Source organism: Phalacrocorax aristotelis, chromosome 21, assembly GCF_949628215.1.
Source record: "Phalacrocorax aristotelis chromosome 21, bGulAri2.1, whole genome shotgun sequence".
Taxonomy (NCBI): Eukaryota; Metazoa; Chordata; class Aves; order Suliformes; family Phalacrocoracidae; genus Phalacrocorax; species Phalacrocorax aristotelis.
The window spans coordinates 5692618-5706549 of NC_134296.1; the positions used below are offsets into that span (position 1 = coordinate 5692618).

A 13932-nucleotide genomic window follows, 5' to 3' on the forward strand; every position below is an offset into this window, starting at 1 on the left:
GCTGATTGCCACCCGCCCATGCAGTTGTGCCCTGCTGTGCAACCCCCTTGTGCCCACCGCGTGTCGTGGAGATAGACACGGGCACATCCCTACCCATGCAAGTGCACGCTCCCAGCAGCACACGTTCTCCCCACCTTGCATATATGCATCTCTTCCCCGTGCACATCTGCGTACTGCGCTGCAAATCCCCAGGCCTGCACATTCCTTCACTCACCCCTGCACATACCTGACTTTCCTCTTGGCCTGGCTCCTTCCAAAAGAAGGAGATGGAAAGCCTCCTGCGGTTCAGCAAGAGCTGGAGCCTCTGCTACTTGAAATGCAAATGCTGATAAATAATGAATTAGCCTTTGCATTAGTTGGCATTTCAGTTTCTTTACTGCAGCGCATCAGCATATGTAGGAGCAAAAACCCGGTGCCCTGTTTACAAACGTGCAAGCATGTGTCCTGCTGCCCAGGAGTGCTCAGTGCTATACAGATACAACAGCGAGGTCTCAGCAGGCGTCTTCAGATCTGGCATGCCTTTTCAGGGGGAGGGAGGAGAAAAGGAGAGTTTGCATTTACCTGCCTGTTCTATCTAATCAATAAAATAGACACAGCCAGAGCAACGTACCATTAATATTCATGATCCTCTCCATGAATAAGGCATGCTCCTGCAACACTTGCAGTATGGCTCTGGGGGGTGTACAGCGCCTCACATTGCAGCAGCCACTTCATTTCCCTGCTCAGGACACATCTGTTCCCAGGGTACGCAGAGGGTTTGGGAAAGCCAGTAAAAAAACCACTGTTTCCCTGGGATTTGCTTGTTCAAATCCAGCCTGTGTGAGCAGGAAAGCAGCTTCCCTGCTGCCAGTGTCAGCTTGTGAGAGCTTGGTGGTCTGGTCAGCGACTTGCAAGGAAAAAGCTGACCCATGGGACAGATCTGGTGAGCAGGGGAGGCTGCAAGAGCACCCCAGACCGAGGGCTGCTGCTTTTTCAGGCAGAGCTGTGGGCACAGTGCAGGGGCTCCTTCAGTGCCTCCCCCAGGGGATGCTCTCTGCACAGCCCTTGTCTTTGCCTGCTGATTGACAGCTGTCCATCCAGCTCCATCTGCTGATGGCGAGTGGCATGGCATGAGCCCTTGGCTCAGGAGAGGGGACAGCGCTGCTGAGCTGGGGGGCCATTAGCTGGGCTGGGATTACACTGATGCAAGCATATTCAGTAGGAGAATGACACTGGTTTATTAATCTTAAGGAGCAATGGTTTGCCCTGGGCCTTGGGCCCGGTTGTGCTGGGAACCATCCCTTGCCCTGGCACACAGATAATCTAAACTAACTGAGGAGATATCTCTGTCCCCACAATAAACTGCCGTTTCAGGGGTCTGCTAGGAGTGACACCTAAATCTGCAGCCTTGCAGTGTGTGCCCTTCTTTCACTGGGCACGCAAGAGCAGGTCTCAGCAATACATTAAAGAGTTACTGTTCCAAATGGGAAAATGTCCCTTCCACGCTTGATTTGAACAGCACGCAGGGAAATGAACGGAGTCCAGTAGAGACCAGGACATAGGAGAGCACTCAGGAAAAGGGCTGGGCATCGGCAGCAGGATCCCACGAGGCTTCTCCGATAAAAAGTTCATCGGCTCTTTGCAAATCACCGCTCCTGTTTGACTCAGCCGCTGCTGGTGGCGTGTCAGGGTGGTGGGTGAGAGGAGAAGGGAATGGCAGGGGTGGCAGCGGGAAGGGGCGGTCGTGCAGCCTGCGGCCGCCCTGGGGTACGGGATGCAGGTGCCATCCGTTTTGCTTAAGCAGCCAGTCGGTTGTGAAGGTTTTCTGATTGATTGCCTGGTCGCCTGCACAGCTCCTCCGGGGAAGTAATGGGCTTTATGTACTTAGATCAGCTGGGCTTCTGCATGAAAACACCTGCTTTGATTAATCTGCCCCCAAAGCTGTTACTGTCCAGTGTCCTTGACCTTCCCCCCAGAGGTGAAGCCATTCCTGGATGAGATTCCTCCCAGTGATGTTTTCCTTTCTCTCTTACAGTCAGATATTGGGTTTGGGAAGCTGGAAACCTATGTTAAACTGGACAAACTGGGAGAGGTGAGTAGTGTATGAAACCCCTGTAAGGATTTAAATTACATTAGAAGGGCAGCTTGAAGTGCAAAGGGCAGACTGTAGCCAAGTTTCTTCAATATCTAGTAATTTGTAGACCGAGTCTTTCTGTGGACTTCAGACTTGGCCCTGTAGATTCAAATGATCCTTCCTCCAGATGTTATAGAGTATATCGGTGCTGTGCCACCCTGGTAAATGGTCTGCATGGCTTGTATTTTTTCTCTTCCCCACCCAGGGCACTTACGCCACCGTCTTCAAGGGACGCAGCAAGCTGACCGAAAACCTCGTTGCCCTGAAGGAAATCCGCCTGGAGCACGAGGAAGGGGCACCTTGCACGGCCATACGGGAGGGTGAGGGCAGGAGGGGTGTTTCCCCATCACAGCCTGTCATGACCAACGCCAGGTCCCAGGCGGATTTGGGGCAAGGGGGGTGGGGGTGGGTGCAGGTGGATGTGTGTACCTGCAGTCCCACCAGCGTGCTGCCCAGATCCTGCTGCCCCAACCTGCCGTCTCCTCTCCTTGCAGTGTCGCTGCTAAAGAACCTGAAACATGCCAACATCGTGACCCTGCACGACATCATCCACACGGAGCGCTCCCTCACCCTCGTCTTCGAGTACCTGGTGGGTCTGGGGGGGCTTTCTGCAGGAACCGGGTGGGTGGCTGCCTTTCTGCGGGTGGATGATGGGGGCCGAGGGAAGGAGAGGCTGATGTGTGCTTCCTGTTTCAGGACAACGACCTCAAACAGTACCTCGATAACTGTGGGAACCTGATGAGCGTGCACAACGTGAAGGTGAGACCGTGTTGCCTGGGACCCTGTATCCCTGCCTCCCCCCGCATGGGGAGCTCACCCTGAGTGCAGTCCAGGGTGTTGCAGGGCTGGGTGAGGCTGGATACCCCTTCTCTCTTCCGTTCAGCCTTTTCACTCTTGTTTGACCTTTTCCAGCCTGCTCTGATGCTCCACCAGCTTTTCTCAAGTCACTGCCACACTAAATAAAATTACTGGGCACGCAGACTTTTTTCAGCCCCTTTTCTGGATTGCTGGTGATGGGCCTGAACACGTCTACAGTGTGTCTCACCCCAGGCCAGCTTCGAGGGGTCTTTCCTGGCCATAAGTTTGAGAGCCCTTGAGACAGACTCATTTTTGGTGCCCGTGTCCCATTGCTAAATGCCAGCCCCTTCTCCTCCCTGCAGATATTCATGTTCCAGCTGCTGCGTGGTCTGGCTTACTGTCATGGGAGAAAGATCTTGCACCGAGACCTGAAACCCCAGAACCTGCTCATCAATGAGAGAGGAGAGCTCAAGCTGGCTGACTTTGGTAGGTGGGCCTCTCTGGGGAAGATGCAGCATTGCTAGAAGGTGCAGCTCCTTGATGCCCATCCCTTTCATCCTCAGGACTAGCCAGAGCCAAGTCAGTCCCTACGAAAACATATTCCAATGAGGTGGTTACCCTGTGGTACCGGCCCCCCGATGTCCTGCTGGGATCTACCGAGTATTCCACACCTATCGACCTGTGGTGAGCCAGAGCCCCAAACCAAGCTTCCCAGGGTCTCCGAGACATTTCCATCCGCCTGCCAGTGCAGCACCATTGGTTACACCAGGGGGTGGCGGGCTCTCCCAGAGGCCATGCTGTTTTCTGTGTCCCCTGGGGCTCGGGGTCTTTGGAGCACACTGTCCACATCAGGGGCGAACAGTTACCTGTAACAGAGAAGGGACACAGCTCCTGGAGCTCATTTCCCTCTCCAGGAACCTCAGCCCTGGCCCAAGGGGTGGTGGGGTGCACAGGGCTTCTCCCTCACTAATCCCAGAGCTTCTGCTGCTGCTCTAGGGGTGTTGGGTGCATCCACTACGAGATGGTCACCGGACGGCCCATGTTCCCCGGCTCCACGGTGAAAGAAGAGCTGCACTTGATCTTCAGGCTGCTGGGTGAGTCTTCTGCTGTCTCCCAGATCCCCACGCGAGGGCAGTGGCTGACTGCAAGAGCGGTGACAAAGCGCAGCCTCAGGCGCCAGGAGGGAGCCCGCTGGCAAAGCCTCGCAGCGGCGTGGGCAGGCGTGGGCAGGGGCTGCCCGCAGCCCCCCTCCAGGCTTGCCGTCCGCAGAGGTGTGAGGGCGAGGAGCTGCTCACCGGCTGCCCTGTGGGATGCGCAGGTGGATCCCAGCCTGCTGGGGAAATTCGTGCCCTCTCTCCCGCGCAGGACGCTGGCACTCGGCCGCATGAGGCTCTTCTCTCTGCACCGAATGAGCATGACAGCTTTCCCTCTCTCCCTCTCCCAGGAACCCCAACAGAAGACACCTGGCCTGGAATAACATCCAACGAGGAGTTTAAGGCTTACAATTTCACACAGTACCGAGCCCAGCCGTTAATAAATCACGCCCCAAGGTACCTCCTTGAGCAGGGACACATAAGGCATGGTGGGCTCGCGCTGGTTGCAAATGGGAGCCTGGGGAGACTGGTTTCATTTCCTCCTCGTGGTGCTGGCAGCTTCTGAATGCAATTGTGCACTGGAGATCCCAGCTGCCACTTGGCCCCTGCACTGGTGATTGCAATGTCTCCTGGGTGCGATAATGCTCCAGGTTTTTTTTTTTATTTCCTCCTTCTCTCAGGCTGGACTCAGAAGGCATTGACTTGCTGATGAACCTCCTTCTGGTGAGTGGTAGAGCAGTCCAGGTGGATGGCAAAGGGATTTGCTGAAGTGAAGGCACTCTGGCTGCCCTCACACTGATTTTGGAGCCAGGCAGGAGAGGAGCTGTGACTGCAGAATAAGCCATGGCCCTGCAGCTGTGGCGTTGTAGATGCTATCCCAAACCACCTCCCATTAAGGACCGTGACCATCCTTCACCCTGTGTTCTCTCACATAAGTGAGAGGACACAAATCTGATGATCCATAAGGTACGACATGGCCGGTGCACTCCTCTGGTCACACAGTGTGTGCTGTCTGTCCCTTGTGCACATACAAATGGCACTGGTAATTGCCTGCACACCCCCATGGTGGGCACAGTGGTTGGACACACTGTCACCCATGCAGCCTATGAAATTGCTTGGGCACTTACGTGTGCATAGGTGCACAAATGTGCACCCAACCCAGCCTGTATGGGGCCTCCGCGCCCACTGACTGCCACCTCGCACGTGCAGACCGTATGTAATCGCCTCTCTCTGGGGCTTTGCGCAGTACGAAGCCAAAGGCCGGATTTCAGCGGAGGCAGCCCTGCGGCACGCTTACTTCAAGAGCCTGGGAGAGCGGGTGCATCTGCTGCCTGACAGTAAGTGCACGCTGTCCCCTTGCCCGGGGGATGTGGAGCAAAGAGCTGCTGTGCAAGCCGCGGGCGGTGGTTTGCAACCAGGTCTCTTCAGATGCCTCTTGTCTTTGCTCCCTCAGAGGTACTCCTGCAGCAGAGCGGGGTGGGAGCTTGGTGGCTGCGAGAGCAGGAAACAATTTGGGTGGGACAATGTGGAGTAGGAGTGTGAGAGAAAAGCTCGGAGGAGGTGCGGTGCTGCACTTGGGCACTGCCGTCCCTCCTGGCTCCGGGTTTGCAGACCGCTGCTGGCTCAGCCGGCTGGACTGACGCCTGCCTCTCTGCCCCCTCTGCCTAGATGTCTCCATCTTCTCCCTGAAGGAGATCCAGCTTCAAAAGGACCCTGGCTACCGAGGTTCAGCCTTTCAGCAGTCAGGTAGGACTGGGGAAAACCATGCTGACCTCTCGCAGCTGGTGCCACGGAGTGCACTGGCCCTGGGGTTACTCCCAGTGGGTCCCGCATAGGAAAAAGCCAAACCTGAACCCTGCTCCCTGCTTTAGTCCACAAATTACCCCTGGGGCATCCTTCCTTGTCACCTACCGTGGTACTAAAGTCACATCTAGGTGCCCTGAGGTGCAGCTCCCTCTTCTGAATGCTGAGGGCTTGTAACCTAACTCAGAGCACGGCAGGGCTCAGCTTCTCTGTGATGTGCCATTCACCATCTGACCTCTCTGACCCATCTCTCTCTCTCTTCCTCAGCCCGAGGGAAGAACAGGAGGCAGAGTATATTTTAAACTTGGATCTCGCGTTCCCCTTGTCACCATGGAGATCAAAGCACTGAGAAAGTTGATGGCAACATGCTCCCACCTGACCCACTGCAGAATTACTGACTCGAGCAGGACACTGCTGAAGCGCCCTTGGCCGCAGGCTCTCCCCTGCCTGTCCCCTCAACCACAGCACCTAGCAGCTGCTGTTGATGGACCTGTGGCCTTTTTCCCCTCTTATTTTCACGTTGCCCCCATCAGACGTGAGCCGCCACCCTCTGTGCCGGTGCTCTAGCGAGGAGCTGCCCTGGGCATTGCCTGGAGCACAGGATCGTGTGCTGCCCCAGGGGACCGCTCGCTGCCCTCGGGAGGTTTTGTGAGCAGAGGGTGGTATCTCCAAAGCTGGGCTATGGATCATAGCATTCGGCCCAAGAAGGCATTTCTAAAAACATACCTTTGCTCAGACAACCTGCTCTGTACCCCCTATTTCTTGGGGAGACACTTTGCAGCCACGTTACGGGTTGGGGGTATAACCCAGCCTGGCACTGGAGAGACTGCACCTGAAGCACAAAAACCAGGGCGGCCCTCCCTTTTTTGCCCTTGCCTCTGCCTACATAACCCCTTTTTCTCTCCCCATCTTTGGTACCTGAATCCTGACAAGGATGGGGCAGCTGGGAGGAGGGGGCTTCCCATTTTTTCCCCCACCACCTCCCCCTCCTTGCCACCATTGTGTTTCCAAATTCAGTCGGCTGGCTGCTCCCCAGGGATGTCCTGAGCTGAGAGCAAGGGCTGGCTTAGCCCGCCTGGGGTGCAGGTACTTGCTGGTAAAGCTGTGCAGAAGAGGGGCCGAATGAGCATCGGCTCCAACCTGCCTCCTGTTGCTGCGCCGAGCCCTTCAGCCAGCCTTTCCCAGGTACTGATGGAGAAGCCCCTTTCCCATCGCTGAGCCGGCTGCCCCCCAGCCCATGGCCCTCTCTGCCATCATCACAAGGGGCAGGATGCAGCTCCCAGCTGGCATCTCAGGAGCGCATCTCCCCCCCCGTCCCGTCGCTGAGCCCCACACGACGTGGCAGAGCCTGAGCCGCGCAGCCTCTCCCTACCAAAGTGTTGCACACACCCACCTCAGTGCATTTCTACCCAGAGGAAGGGGGAGAGGTGCCAAACCTCCCACAGCTCAGCTGTGGCGACCAGAAATAAACCCGGAGAGAAGTAAATCATCCCTCAAACCTCATCGCCTGGCCTCTATGTTTGTAGCCAACGCCAGATCATACCAGCCCTGGCTCAGATCGATGCCGTGGGACTGAGATGCATGCTTCAATTTGAGCGTGCTTGGCTGGCCGAGGACTGCTCCTGGTGCGTTTTTCCCTCCGTACACGTCAGGAACATGCCAAATCCATCCTTTGCAAAGAGGCCCTGCTGCACCTCTCCCCCACAGCCTGCAAACAGCCTGAAACATCTTCAAGTGTGTGAGTTGCAAGAATTCTGTCTATGGTATAATATTAGCATCCTTTTCTTGGCTGTCCCGAATGACTAGTCCTCTCGCCCACTGGTCCTACAGCCCACAGGTGTGGCCAGGAGACTCTGGACTTGGCAGGCGCTGGGACTGTCGCCTGGCACTGGGACTGGCAGGACACGCTGATGTCTTAACCCATCACGCTCCCAGTCTGGGAGGCATTGCTCAGGGGCCAGTAACGCTCCATGCCGCTGTTTCGCCATCAAGCCAGGAGCGAGGACTCTGTTTTCTGCTTTGCTGTGCGGGATTTCTTCTGTGATCCTAAGAAAATACAATGCATGAGGATAAATGAGGAGACCCTGGAGCTCCCCAAAGCTTCTGGGGTGACGTGTTCCTGTGCCAGTGCTCGATGCCATGCGCCCTCTGAGCTTCCCCCATCAGACCAAAGCTGTTAATTCGGGTTTGTCCTAGACAAGCATCCAGACGTCTGCATTGTTTGAGGTTTGCCCATCCCTGCTCAGTTCCCTTCTCGGTATGTCCAGCATACAGCAGGCTGAATAGTTCATTAATTGTTTCCATTTGATAGGGAAGAGCATGAACAGGCATCAGCCACCAGTGACGCATTTCACCCTGATGGCAGGGTAGTGTTTTGCCTGATTTCCTACACCCAGCTCCTGCTGCGTGGGGCTTTTCGGTAGGGAGGTTCACAAAGGGAGGTGTTGGCTGGGCTCTCACACTGTCATCTTTTCTTTTACAAAGGCATTTTATACAGGAATTTCCTTGGCATGGCAGGGATCTGTGGTGCAGACTTGCACTTCCCAGGGCAGCCAGCTCCCGTCAGGAATTAGCAGCTCAGCAGGCGGCCCAGCTCACGGACGCAGCGTCTCCTCTGCCCCTGCGGCAGCGCCTTCAGGTACAGGGGGCGAAGAGCGCCGGCGTGCCCGGGGGGGGCAGAGCCCCCGCTGCGGCCTGTGAGCACAGATTGGAGCAGGGGAGCAGAAACCCAACCCCACCCACTCTGGGGAAGCTCGTTCAGGATGTGTTTGACCCGTCTCTGTGCAGTTCTCGTGCTTGGTGTTGCATCCCCCCGCGCTGCCGTTGCCTTGGGCATACAGCTTGCTGGGGCAGAGGGTGCCCAGCTGAGCCGTCCCGCTTTCACACTGGGAAGAGGGAGGCAGACCACTCCACACTGCCAGAGCCCTGTTGTCTCAGCTCTCTCCCTGTGAGAGAGGTATTCCTGCTGAAGGTCAAGGTCACCTACGGAAACTGCTGGGGAGAAATGTTGGGGAAAAGACCTAGCAATGACCGTGTAGACAGGACTGCTTTACCCGGGATCAGATAGCAAAGACAAAGGGCCTGTTAGCTGCTGTTTATTCTTTCGTAGCCTTTGCCTTTCCTCTTACAAATCCTCCCCAAAGGAGACACTATTATTTATTATCCCTGTGCACTATTAACAGCCTGAATCTAAGATAACCCTTTTTGTTCTACCGCATTTAGTGGATATTTGTTCCTATTCGGGAGGGCGATAGAGTGTGTAAATATTTGGTGCCCCGCTGAGCAAGGTTTGATGTATAAGCTCCCATCGCTGCTGCACTTGCACGTGTCGGCTGGCAGAGCCCCGAGCGTCTGATCTCCCACGGCATGCTGCACGCCAAAGCCTTCCCGGCTGCGAAGAAAAGGAGCAGCAGGTTGGCCAGGATTCGAGCCCGGAGCCAAATCCCCCTTCTTCATCCCCTTTACAGTGTGACGGTTTCCCTGAGGACCGCGGGGTGTGGCTGGGTTTATGAGGACCACGATCCCTTGGATGCTCCAGTTAATAAAAGCCCCGAGCAGAGCGGTGCCCCGCTCCTCCCTGCTCGCAAGGGGAGGAAATCTGCAGCAGGGCTCCCGCTGCCGATGGCACCGCTCCCTGCCTGCTCCGGCAGCTCAGCCCCGGGCAGGCTTTCCCCAGCCTTTGGAGCACCAGCCGGCTCCCAAGCTGGATTTTTAAAGTAGCGCTAATGAAAATGCTGGGAATGTCTGTGGCTCTCTGGTATTTTTTTCATTTTGTGGGTTTTCCCATCCACCACTTTGCGGAGTAGCTGGCGCTCCTCGCAGATGGGGAGCTTTGACAAAAGGAAACTTGCTTTGTCTTCCAGACATTTTTCTTGCTATTTTTGTTTTTCCCCAGTTCTGGTGGAAAATGGAGTTTTGGCTGTGCCCTCGGGAAAGGCTGTATTCTTTTGTGTCTCCAGCTGATAGCTAGTTAAAGAAATGTAAGTAAATAATGCGTAAAGCAAGGCCCACGTTATGGGACAACAATAAAACTTACAGGCAGAGCTATTTAATTTCAGCCTCTCCATACACACATGCACACGCCTTTCCTGGCCCAACCCATTGCCAGATCTATGTTAAGATTTTAAATGACAAAAACTGCATTGTATCTTGGAGACTAAGGACAAAATAAGTGGATTTTTTCCTCTCCCTTATACACGATTTAAAAAAAAATAAAATTAGAAGGCCATTTTCCCAAGCTTCTCAACTGTTTTGTTTGGTTTTTTCCTATGATTTATCTTCAGTCAGAAATTAGCATAAAATGGGAACCCAGGAGCAGGCTAGGAACAGGCAGGTAGGAAAACATTAGAGAAAGAGTCTAACCCGCTGGGCTGACTAACTTAAAAGGTTTAGTGTGTGTCCCAGGGCACAGGGAAGGGACGGGACTGGGGGGTGGGAGCCTGCCTGGCCTCGTGTGGCCAAGCTCTGCTTTCACCAGTGTAAACCTGGCGCCTTGCAGCCACGCGAGCCCGGGTTTGCTCAGCGCACGGAGCCAGCGGTGGCTGAGCGGGTCCTGCAAGGGCCATCAGGTCTTGGTCCTGAAACACGGGAGGTTACATGTGACGTGATCTCACCTGCCAAAAGCTGTGGCCGTCTGCCCGCCTGTGCTGCTCCGGCCGTGCCGCACCGCTCTCCTCCCTCTGTGCGCCCGAGCCTTGTGAGAAATGCATCTGGATGTCCCCTTAGCGCTCCCCACTTGCCATGTCTGGGCACAAACCCTGTGAAACCCACTTTCTGGTTTCTTCATTGCCTTCCTTCATCCTCAGCATCGTGCTTGTCCTACAGCGGGAAAAATAGATCCAAGCGGCCAGGATACACATACTGTGAATGTTCTCTGGTGTGATTCATTTGCGGAATACCAATAATAATATATTTAACTAGTGTTGTACAAATGAAAGATGCATTTTAAAAGAAATTATTTTAAAGATTTATTCCAAAAGAAGCAATGATTTTTTTATAGAAAGTTTTTCTGGAATAAATGGAAAGGTACCAAAAAAAAAATAAAATAAAATATTGTATCCATCAATCTTGTGTCTGAATGTTTTATAAGAATATTTCAAGTTTCGTATTTCAGATGTGACATTGGACTATTTTGTGGATGTGCTCATTTTCTTGCTAAGGCTTATATTACTGTTGTATTGTGAATGCTCCAAAGTCAAGATTGGACAATAAACTTTACTGAATACAGGATAGTTTTGTACAGGATATAGTTTTTCTTTTCTCTCTTTTTTTGGTAGGAGAAGGATCCAATTTTTTTGAATTTCAGCCAGGTAGCACAGGTCCCTTGGCAGGCTCCCGAGTGGGGAGTTGCTCGGTGGTGGCGTGCAGGCGAGGCAAGGAGCGAGCCGAGCCGTGCCGAGCCGAGCCGAGCACAAAGGCTGCCGGGCTGTGCCATCTCTGTGCCTTCCCGCAGAGTCATTCCCCACCGCTGCTTTCTGTGCAGCTCCAGGACACCTTTCCTTCTCGCTCCTGCTAGCAGGGCATTTTTCAGGTGGCTGTAGTAAACTCCCAGATGCAAACTTAGTGAAAAAGGAGTTTCCCACTACCTGACCTTTGCAGGGCCTCGAAACACAAGACCTTAAAAACTTGGGTGCAATAGGAAAGTGCTTTTATGGCCCCGTGTGTGGATCCTAAGGCCCTAAACAAATATTGCCATAAGCCTATTGGGCAAATAACGCGCAGAGCGGACATGCCCAGCCCACAGCTGCAAATCAGCTGAAGGTCAGAGCTGGGGAAGGGGCAGGGGAGCCCTGTTTCACACAGCTCTAGCAGCTCAGAACCTCCCTGAGATCAGAGCTATTCAGCACAGCGATCCCCTCTACGTATTCCTGCTCTCTGCCCCATCAGTGCTGAGGGGAAGCTACAGCCACCCGGGTCCGGGGGACCTGGGAAGAGCCAGAGATGGGGTACGGGAGGGACCTGCGGGATCTTTGGGGCCAGACCCGTGGTGCGAGCCCATGGACGATGGGCGGCTGGTTTAAGGAAGGGGGCAATGCCGCCCTTCTCCTCCCGGGCTGCACCTCCAGCCAGCACCCAGCCTGCCTGAGTCACATCCAGGCACTGGCATGGGCAGATCCCCAGTAACAAGCTGTTTGCCAAACCAGTTCCTCCACCTGCCCCTCTCATTCCTCCAGGCCCGTGGCGGTGGCAGCTGCCGGCGCTGGGTCCCGGGGAATGCTGCCGAGCGGCCCCAGCCCGCATCCTCCACCCGCGGACCCGGCCGGCATCTCGATGTTCCTGGGCGCCCAAACAGCTGTGCCCTCCCCGCTCCATGTCCCTTCACGGGGTCCTCCTGCCTCACAAGGATGCTCGAGCCACGTCACCCATCGCTCCGCAGGTATCTCAGCGTACCTGCAGAGCGGGGACAATCCCTACTGCCCTCAGCGAGATTATTTGCATGTCATTAAATTACAGGTGCATTTCCAGAGGCTCAGCCTGGTTGTTTCATTGCAACCCGCCCTCCTCTGCTGCAGTTTTAGTGCAGTAAAAGAGGAAGCACGTTGATTCCAGCTAAACCAGAGTGGGTGTGTGAATTATTTCAGTTGGACAGTAGGAAAACGTGTAGATGAGCGCTTCCTCCATTTACGCAAGTACGGGATCTGTGTGATAACTGGGCCAAGATCTCAGGCTAATGTTTGACCTAGAAGTGGAGCCAGGCTTTCCAAATCACACGGCATGTTTTGAAACCCTTGATCCTAAAATACAGGAGGTGAACACCTCGCTCGTGTGCCATTCCAGCTGCCCACCCCGTTCGTGCTGGGTTGCTGAGCATCACATGCAGCCTGGAATAATTGACCCCATCATATGGAAGGTTTACCCTGTGTTGTGAGAAGCATCATGTCTTTCCTCAGTAAGGTTCAGTGATTCAGGGTGGCTATTTTCATACCGGCTCAAGCTTGCTTGGTGGTGGGGTTTTTTTGGGCTGAGTTACAGCTGTTGAAGGAGCCTGTCCCTGGGCGCCTGCTGTTCCAAGCCCACCTGTGGGGCCTCAGCTGGTTCCACCTGTAGGAAACCTTTAGAAAACCTATTACTAGAATTGAATTTTCCCATTGTGTTGAGACCACGCTAAGAGAAGTGATGCAGCGTCACGGCAGCAAATCTGAACAATATCTGGCTTCTGTGTTGAAGCTCTATAGCGTAGTCACTTCAAAGCAGGACCAGTCATGTTAAAGAAGTAATTGCTCCACTGGCTGAAAAGATTAACTGCTCTAACATGAAAAAAACCTGCTGTGCCTCTTGCTGCCCCAGGAAGGACGTGCAAGGGCACAGGAAGCAAAAGGAAGGTGTTTCTCAAATGCTTGCGGGATCTTTTTGAGCAGCAATGGCACGCACCGACTGACGTTGCTGCCTGTAATTGTGCTGCTCTGCTATTCCTTCATTCATGATTTCACTTTGCAGTTTGCAGCAAGTGCAAAAATGTGGGTGTTTAATTCATTGCAAGTACAACATTGATTTCAGTTTGGAAAACAGCCTGAAGTGCCGCCTCGTGAAGTTAATTCTGGTATTGCATATACTCATAGTCCTGTGGCTTGCATTTTTATGAGCTACCTCTGAGGATCTGGGTTTCAGTATGTGGAGCCAGAAAGGATCTGTGTGTTCTTATGCTGACTAACCCACCTACGCTTCGTTTCTTATTTGCAAGCATATCTTGCATGATTTGTGTTATCCCTGATGAAATGGCCTGATATTCCTGGAGGCAAGCGTACTGGCATGTAGGCCATTGCTTAGCAAAGTGGGGTCAGCTCTTGTGGCTGCGGTAGGAGTTGTACGAACATTTTTAACCTCTGGCGCCTGGATGCTGCTTTTTCATCTGGGAGTGGATACAGTGAACCTGCAAAGGTGGGGAAAGCATTGCTCAGCCATTTTATAGTTAGGGAAGCCAAAGCCCCGGGAGCTGGTGCTGTCAAGTGATGGTGATGCACTAAGGGAAGCCAGAAGCAGAGTGCAGGTCCCCTGACTCCCTGTCTGGTAAAGGGAGAACCACGATTATTACTGAGATCAAGAGTGCGGTCCAGAGGAACCACAGGTGAAGCCCCATCAGCCCTTTTCTTGGGGCATGGCACCCGGTGTGTGGAGGATAAGTAA

General features: G+C 54.1%; 1 protein-coding gene across 4 annotated transcripts in view; it reads left to right on the forward strand.

Annotated features, from left to right (window-relative positions):
- CDK18 (cyclin dependent kinase 18) overlaps nucleotides 1-11037 on the forward strand; it is a 39920-nt gene extending 28883 nt beyond the window's left edge. For all 4 annotated transcript variants that reach the window (XM_075115203.1, XM_075115204.1, XM_075115205.1 and 1 more), the window contains 12 exons: nucleotides 2015-2071; nucleotides 2319-2433; nucleotides 2608-2702; nucleotides 2810-2872; nucleotides 3274-3397; nucleotides 3475-3595; nucleotides 3908-4005; nucleotides 4356-4461; nucleotides 4686-4728; nucleotides 5252-5342; nucleotides 5674-5751; nucleotides 6076-11037. In XM_075115203.1, the coding sequence (XP_074971304.1) occupies nucleotides 2015-2071; nucleotides 2319-2433; nucleotides 2608-2702; nucleotides 2810-2872; nucleotides 3274-3397; nucleotides 3475-3595; nucleotides 3908-4005; nucleotides 4356-4461; nucleotides 4686-4728; nucleotides 5252-5342; nucleotides 5674-5751; nucleotides 6076-6110 (1026 nt within the window). In that variant the 3' untranslated portion in view covers nucleotides 6111-11037. The remainder of the gene's footprint in view (nucleotides 1-2014; nucleotides 2072-2318; nucleotides 2434-2607; nucleotides 2703-2809; nucleotides 2873-3273; nucleotides 3398-3474; nucleotides 3596-3907; nucleotides 4006-4355; nucleotides 4462-4685; nucleotides 4729-5251; nucleotides 5343-5673; nucleotides 5752-6075) is intronic.
- Nucleotides 11038-13932: the final 2895 nt, after the last annotated feature.